The sequence below is a fragment of the Synchiropus splendidus genome, chromosome 3 (genome assembly GCF_027744825.2).
Source record: "Synchiropus splendidus isolate RoL2022-P1 chromosome 3, RoL_Sspl_1.0, whole genome shotgun sequence".
NCBI classification, from domain to species: domain Eukaryota; kingdom Metazoa; phylum Chordata; class Actinopteri; order Syngnathiformes; family Callionymidae; genus Synchiropus; species Synchiropus splendidus.
Window position 1 is genome coordinate 15,508,019 of NC_071336.1, and position 8,311 is coordinate 15,516,329.

The 8,311-nt window shown below is 42.0% G+C and overlaps 1 protein-coding gene across 1 annotated transcript; it reads right to left on the bottom strand.

The window, feature by feature from the left end:
• Nucleotides 1-20: 20 nt before the first annotated feature.
• Nucleotides 21-8,256, bottom strand: sf3b2 (splicing factor 3b, subunit 2). Its single transcript, XM_053859695.1, has 22 exons — nt 8,067-8,256; nt 7,693-7,739; nt 7,580-7,612; nt 7,031-7,216; nt 6,467-6,511; nt 6,253-6,349; nt 6,054-6,148; nt 5,835-5,943; nt 5,651-5,742; nt 5,241-5,462; nt 5,042-5,164; nt 4,853-4,933; nt 4,554-4,781; nt 3,947-4,096; nt 3,772-3,861; nt 3,381-3,488; nt 3,206-3,313; nt 2,902-3,044; nt 1,137-1,238; nt 950-1,049; nt 684-875; nt 21-268 (listed from the first exon to the last, which is right to left on the bottom strand). The coding sequence occupies exons 1-22, from the start codon at nt 8,191-8,193 to the stop codon at nt 197-199; spliced, it is 2,550 nt and encodes an 849-aa protein (XP_053715670.1). The 5' UTR covers nt 8,194-8,256; the 3' UTR covers nt 21-196.
• Between the last annotated feature and the right edge of the window lie 55 nt (nt 8,257-8,311).

Here is an 8,311-nt window from a genome sequence, read left to right on the forward strand (position 1 = left end):
AAATAAAATGTCACAAAATGTGGACGTTTCGCATAATTTATTTACAAAACAGAAAATCACTGACATAAAATCTAAACAGACTCTTGTTTTGCAGGGTCATTAAGAGGAATAGACAAAAGCACTGGTAATCCAAAGTTTAAAAAAAAAGACGAACAATGTTGCGGTGTGTGAGTCGTGGTCGGCCCTGGTGTTCTCTCTAGAACTTGAACTCCTTGTACTTCTTGGCGCCGCCTCTCGTGTCCTGCGGCTGAGCTTTCCTCTTCTTTTGCTGTCACGAGAAGACATTAAAATCGTCATGACAACAAATCAAGTATTAAAAAAAAAAGCTAGATCCTTAATGGGGTGTTAATAGAATACGACTTGCGTATTGCTGTGTGCTGCGGAGGCACGTTACAGGTGAACTGGTCACCAGAGCCCATCAGCAATGTCCATAACAATGCAGCCATTTGACAAAAATGCATGGCTACACCTCTCCAACAACAGTGTCCAACAGAAGATCACTAACTCCAACCAATGACCCACAGTGGTGTATCAACAGGTATCAAGTGTTTCCGACATGTCTTAACCATGCTTCAATAGTTCCTCTCTGTCTCCTGAATCCACTCACAGCAGTAACAAGCGGTTCCATCACATTTAAATTTTAGATTTCTGTTTAATCAGCAGACTTAAGGCTAAAAGATTACCTTCTGTTTGGCTGCGTGTTCAGCCACCATGTCACTGAAGTCCTCCTTCTGCAAGTGTCCCTGCTGCTCGCGGACGTGCTCTTCGTACTTCTGGGTCATGGCCATGGGGTCCAGCTCCAGCTCCTCAGGAGCCAAAGCCACCTCCACACCCTGCGACTCCTGTCCCCCGCTGGCTTTACGTGCCGCCATGGCCTGCCAAACGGAGATCAGAAGATACCCAAGGTTATGATTGTGTCCTTACTATGGTGGGTGACAAACGTTCTTACCGCTGACATGTCGTAGATGTGTGTGGAGGCCATCATGGCAGCACCCACAGGACCAGTCATCCTCTCAGGGAGGACCGTGAACAGTTTTGGAGTCTCGTTCCTAGAAAGAGACAAATAGGTTCAAGTCAAGAGCACAAGCATGAAACAATTCAATAATAATCATAAAGAACAATAACGTTCTTCTCACCCATCCATGGCCTCCTCAATCTTCTTCTTTCTCAGCTCAATCAGCTCAGGGGTCTCCATGCCTGCAGGTACTGAAGAGAAGCCTCCCGGAGTGATCAGACCGCTGAAAGGAAAACAGTGAGCATTAGCAAGGTTTTCTTTGTGATAGCATCTTGAACCATATCATGCTGGTGCTCCTAGAATCAGACCGAAACTCCACGTAAGAGACGGTGGTGAACTCGAATAAAACAAACCCGCCTTCAAGTCCCTTCATCAAGTGACGTAATTATCAGATCAAACAAAATTAGGGGTGAAGCAATTACTTGAATAATTTGAGTAATGAACAACAAAAAAAGGCTTTTTTTCTCTGCCTGGCGCAACCATTAATTTAATGTTATATTACAGTATTGCACACGCTCCTCTCTGAATGTGACTCGTGACAAAACCCTAGTTCTGCTGTTGAATGGGTCGCTACTTTATAACTATTTTGTTCATAAGATGTAATGTGGAAAAAGTTCAAGCTTCTGGTAGTCAATGTCGATCTTTCCCATCTTGGGACGAACCTTTTCTCTCATTTTAGTTTTCATTGTTTTAGCATCCTCCTGTGAGAGACAAGTTTCAAAAACATATCCATAAAAGCATTCAGACTGACGGCTATATTTCACTCAGCTTCTGTACAGTCTCAGACAAATAACCTGTGTCACCGACACACATAGTAAGTGACGTTACTAAAGCATAAAACATGTCAAAAGATGATATGAAAAAGCTTACAGAGTGCTGTGAACTTAAACATTTACAAAGTGACCACAATAGTTTCTACTCAGTGTAAAAGCAGGAAGTAGACAGCAATGTTAAGTTCAAAGTTTGCATGGGAAGTTGGAGGATAAATTCTCGTCTCGTGGGATATAAAAAAAATAAGAGTTATAATCTTTATAACGATTTTGTTCATAAGATGTAATGTGGAAAAAGTTCAAGCTTCTGAGTTATAATGAAAGTATAACCGTGACGCTAGCTGACAACACTGTGCTGTTGCGACTTGTCTGCGTAGTTCACACATTGTCATCTGTGAAATAACAGTTCTGCTGAAACATTTCAAGGAAACTTATTTTTAAAGTCCATGCGCACTGTGATAGTTTTGACAAATATGCACTGGTTCAATATCACTCCTCCAAGAATGGAGACTGGGTTGATAAGTCACTATTGGAAGCAAGGTAGCAACAACTTCTATTGCTATCACGCTCTCTCTCACTGTGATGTTACACGCCAAAAGTTAATCATATAAAACAGTCTACCATGTCAGCCACAACAATAGAGCTCATGTAAGAACCCTAGGGTTCACAAATATGCTGGTAATGGTCATTAAGTCTAAGTCAGAAATGATTGTTTCACAGCCATAGATGGAGTGTACATTTCCCGTACAACACCATCATGAGGCCCTGAGCTAAGAAATAGCATTCCAACCTGATAACCACAGAGCACAGTTTTGTAACTTCTCAACTCAAGAATAAATATTTGATTATTGAATTGTTTTGTGTTTTTTTTCTGTTTGTGTTTGAAAATAAAAAAAATAGAAACCGCTTGGTCATTCATTGATAAGTGAAATATCATGTGCTTTTTGTGTACTTGCAATAATTCTTTCAAAAAAAAATTAATTGATCAACTATTTGTTAGAATACCCTATTAGTGAATAATTCGATAGTTGCAGGCCGAAATAAGAGGTGATGTCAAGGGATCAGACCTACTTTCAACCAAATACAAAACTAAGAAGTGCTAGTGTCGTCATGTACCTGTCTGCTGGCGTGAAGAAACCGGTCTCATCCGGTTTCTCCTCATCACTTTCTTCCTCTTCCTCTTCCTCAGAGGACTCCTCATCTGAAGGCTCGAGTTCACCCCATGGTGTGTGATCGAGCTCTTCGTCATCTGCTTTGGCCTGCAGAGGCAACGATTTTAATAACATAAGAAAAAGAATTTCAAAGCGCACAACATTATGTAGGGAAGTTTTCACTATCAAACAGCAACATCAATGTATTTACATAGCAGGCCGACGTGGAAATTCGCTATGAATTTGAGCCAGGTGAAGGAGATTCCTACCATGAAATCACCAGAATGTGTCCCGAACACATCCCCATAGAGAGGTTTGCCCATTTCATCAACAGGAGGTTTCCCCCAGCCGCCAGCGTGGTAGCCGAAGGTGCAGTTCTGGAGAGAGAAACACAAGAGTGAACAAAGAACAGACTTGAAGGGGGAATGATTCAAGTGACGTTACATCTGGGATGGGGGCGTTCAGCCCTGGAATCTTGAGGTTGGGGTAGGAGGGGGGAGGTCCATATCGCTGCATGGCAATGAGCCATGGAGGTGGCACTTTGTGGGAATTCTGTGAAGGAATGGAACAAATACAAGTCAGACTTCAGAAACCACCCCTCATTGTTTAAGTTACAAGTGTGAGCTAACAATTATTGTTGTTTCGTGACGTAAAGTAACTGATTTTACTATTCACTTTTGATATTTTTTCATTACAATTACATATTCATATGCTAATTTGGAGGGTGTTACAATTAAATTGTGTGTTTGAGCAAGTGTGAGTGATATACAAAGTGTTATATTTGAAAACAATCCATTGTTAATCTATCTGAATGAAAGACAAAATTGCAACTCACAGGACCGACTGGCATGCCCAGTGCGATGCGCAACTCATCGGAGAGGTCACCTGGTTTCTTCTCTTTAAGTCTGGTTTCAAACTCTTTACCCTGCAGACACACACAGCCACTTGTCAACATTGAGGATTTAAACGCAAGCATCAGGTAGTAACGTGAGATGAAATACTTAATGTACCTCATAATAAAGATCCCCGTGGATCGTGAGTTTGGGTTTAATCTGCCACTTGAAGAAGGCATCATGGAGCTTCTGGTAGTCAATGTCGATCTTTCCCATCTTGGGACGAACCTTTTCTCTCATTTTAGTTTTCATTGTTTTAGCATCCTCCTGTGAGAGACAAGTTTCAAAAACATATCCATAAAAGCATTCAGACTGACGGCTATATTTCACTCAGCTTCTGTACAGTCTCAGACAAATAGCCTGTGTCACTGACACACATAGTAAGTGACGTTACTAAAACATAAAACATGTCAAAAGATGATATAAAAAAGCTTACAGAGTGCTGTGAACTTAAACATTTACAAAGTGACCACAATAGTTTCTACTCAGTGTGTAAAAGCAGGAAGTAGCAATGTTAAGTCCAAAGTTTGCATGGGAAGTTGGAGGATAAATTCTCGTCTTGTGGGATATAAAAAAAAAGAGTTATAATCTGGAACTCGCTTGTTTTTTTAAGAAGTGTGTGAAAACAATAATTTGGTCTTTAGTTATTCAAAATATTTGTCATCAGTTCACACTTGCTTATACGCCACTTTAATGCATGCTGAGAGTGGAGATTAAATCTGACCTTCTCCTGCAGGGCTTCCCTCATCTCCTGAATACCCGTCCTCCTGATGAACTCCGGCAGCTCAAACGGGGGCTTCTCAATACCCCTCTTGCCTTGAAGATACTTCCTTTTGAAGCACCAGTGGCGGGGGACGGGAACAGTGTTCCTGGTGGCCTTGAGATGGACCAACAGCTTTGGTTCCTGGGCCGTCACATCATGCATCTCCACAACATCTGGACGGGCCACAAGCTGCAGTAGAAGGAGCAGAATAACTCACTTGTATGAAGAAAAAACACTCCACATGTTAAGTAGAATTTTACCTGCTTGAGCTCTGCCACAGTCAACCTATTCATCCTCCTCAACTTCTTCTTTGACAATTTAGGTACATCTTGCCGAGCTTCCTGTGAAGTTAATTCATATTTTAAAGACACAAACATGAACAAAATCAGAGATGCCCGTTTCTAATCCTGGACTGAAGCTGTTTTTGCGACAGTTAATCAGATTCCTACATCATCGCTGTCGTCGCTGTCCTTCTTGTCCTCTTCCAGGCCTTTCTTTCGGTACACCAGTGTCTCAAGCCTCTCTGGCCTCTCAGGCTCCTTCTCCTTTTCTTTCTTTAAATCATCAGTGAGCTGATAAACAAGAAAAAGTGTTAATGACATGATGGAAATATCACACAAGGTGTGATCAAAAGTCCAGTGCTGTCACCTTGAAAGCATCAAATATTCTCTTGAAGAAGATGTAGTTGGGATCGTAGATATGTGGCTCCTCGGTAACATACTCGATTTCCACCTCGGGCTCCTTCTCTTTTTCTTTGCCTTTGCTGATGACCTCCTCCTTCTGCTGCTGCTGCTGCTCAGCCTGCTCTTTCTTCTCCAGGGCTCGCTTTTTCTTGCTCTTCTTCTTGCGATTTCGGCGTCTGCGGTTTTTCTGAAGGAAAGAAACAGACAGTGAATAGACTGTGAACTCTGTCAAATTATTTCCTAATTCAAATGAATTTTTTAACCACAGAACTAAACAACTAGCCTTGATGCTTTTAGTGGGCCCTCTAAATACGACTATAGTGTGCTAATGCTGCCTGCTGCAGTTACAAAAAGACTGTTGAGTAATTGACTTACATCTTTCTTTGACAACTGACTGTCGTCATCTTCTGTGTCTGACATCCCCTGGGCAGAACGGTCCCCATCTCCCCTCCCGGAGTCATCATCGGCTAGAGGACATACAGACGCAGGTCAAACAAAGTGACTTCAGAGAGTCCATATGGGAAATCCATAGGAAATGAAAGAGACAAACGCTACCAACCTGCTGGTTCAATCTGCTGTTCCTGCCTGATCTCCTTCAGCTGGAGAATCTTTTCCAAAACCTGAGGAATCTTTGGACCACCAACACTGATCTCTTCACTTGCCCAGAACTGTAAATTATACAAACGCAAACCATTTTAGCTTACAGTAAATGCAGTTCATATATATATATATACATATACTGTATATATATTAGCTTGGACAGAACAATGCTGCTGACCTCTTGGCTGTCTCCTCCAGGAGGAGGCGGGATTCTATGCTTTTGAGGGGGCAACATTGTGACTCCAGGAGGCAGTATGCCGTGAGAATCCAGGACTTCAATAAAAGGAGTCAGAGTCATGAGAATTGTGTTGTTACAAATGAAGCATTGAAGACATAATACAAAAAAGAGCCAATAAAAACTCCAATCTTGAACCTACTTCTCATAGCAGTGGCAGCAGAAATGGCCTGTGCCCCGGGACCCTGGTGCATGCCCACCATCTCCTGCTGACGCTCCTGTTCTAGCATCACTGCAGCCTGTGTGGGAAACAAAACAAAGGAATTTAGCTCAACTTTGACCTAAGGGTATGAATCTTCCTTTATTGAAGCAGTTATTACACTTACTACAACTGTTATTGATTATTACTCTCTTACCCTTTGTTGCTGCTCCAGAAGATCCTGCTCATCCATGCCTTCAGCCTGGGATTATGGGGGGGAAAAAAAGAGTGAAGGGGTGTGACAGGCAGGAAACACTCCAGATTTAATATAATTGGCCCTAAAAACAACCGAGACATCAACCGAGATATCAAGAACAACCAAGTTCTTCTTGATATGTCAAGTGGTGCAGAATCAAAAGCAAATGTGCAAAACACCACTCTCGAAACTTCATACATCTCTTTTGGATGGAGGGTCAGCTGTTCTCTCAAGATTCTGCTACAGGGTATAGAATTAGGGGGCACCTGACCAGAACACCTGAAGAGGAAGGCAGCACCCTCATTAAGCAGTTTCACTCTAAAATCTTAGTAAGATCTTCGATGACACTCATGAACAAGACTAATGTCAGTCAACATATTTTCATTCTGTATAACAAATACTAAAACAATGTTTTCTTGAAACTTCAAAAGGGATAGAAACAATTCTCATTCCCTAAGTTTTAACAATTAAAAAAAATACAAGCAAAAAATATTCAGACCTGAGTTGATAAGTCATAAACCTCACCTGGTTGGCTCTTTCCTCCTGTTGCTTAAGCACCATTGCAGCTCTTTGCTGTACAAACTGAAGCTGCTCTTCTGGAGTCATACCAGGAGGATCCATATTGATCATCCCAGACGGTGGGGGAGCCGCTGGCATCATGCCCATGGACTGCACCATGGACGTACCCATGGGCATTGGAGGCAATGACATCTACAATTAAGAGTATTCAGTAAAGTTTAGTTCACTGTTTTAGTTGAAGTTGTTCCAGCTTTAATTCAAGCGATGATATGTGACAGAAATCTCAAAATGCTGGACAGTATAAAACAGCAAAGGCATCAGCATATGAGATTTGACAAGCATTGCCTATGTGAGTGAAATACTCCACATGACACATGATTTAACATGGCTAGCTTACTTATTAAGAGGGAGAAAGAGAAACACCACATGAACCGTTTTAGAATGTCTGAATATTTATGAGACAAAAATTGGGTATATCAATCTATGACATAAGTACACAGATAGATTGAGGGTCGATGCATTCATGTGGTTTTTGAGCACAACAACAACACATACCTGTTTGTCATTTTTTGTGACTAGGACTCCAGTCTGGAAAACAAAACAGCATTATTAGGAGGTCGTTCTCTTGTAATGTAATCTTAATTGTCGGAATTCAGATATCAGTTTACCATGATCATGTAGTTTCTTAACCTGTCAACCAACTCCTCTCTTGGGCCTAGAATGACATTGGTTAAGTCAATTAGAGCAACTTTCATTGAGTTACAGCTACCGAGGCAAAATGCTACATTCATTCAGTGCTTCAATGTTTATCCGGCGGGCGGACCACACAATAGGCGCGTGCTCCTTTTTGATGCAACTAACAAATAAATGAAGACGTAAATTGAAAACATAGAGATGTTAAATATGATTTTGAGTTGGCGTAGGTGAAAAGAGTGTCACGCTTTACGCAAGGAAGTGGTTGGAAAGTCGTTAGCATTAGCAGCAGGTTAGCATTTTGGCGGCTAGCTGAGCAACTTCTCGCACCATCCGAGCTTTTTCTTACCCATCACCGGGGCTCCAATCTTGGCCAGTTGCACTTGAAGCTCGCGGTGCGTCCATCCATCCAAAGCAGCGATCGCAGTCCCCAAATCGGTGGGGATTACGTCCGGAATAGGCATTTCGGATGCCATGTTGAACTCTTCAATCGGAACAACAGCGCTAACCTACGACACGCGAGCGGCTAACAGCACGGCATCACGGGTACTGCACTTTGTGGGGGCTGACGGGAAATGTAGTGCAGAGGCGTAA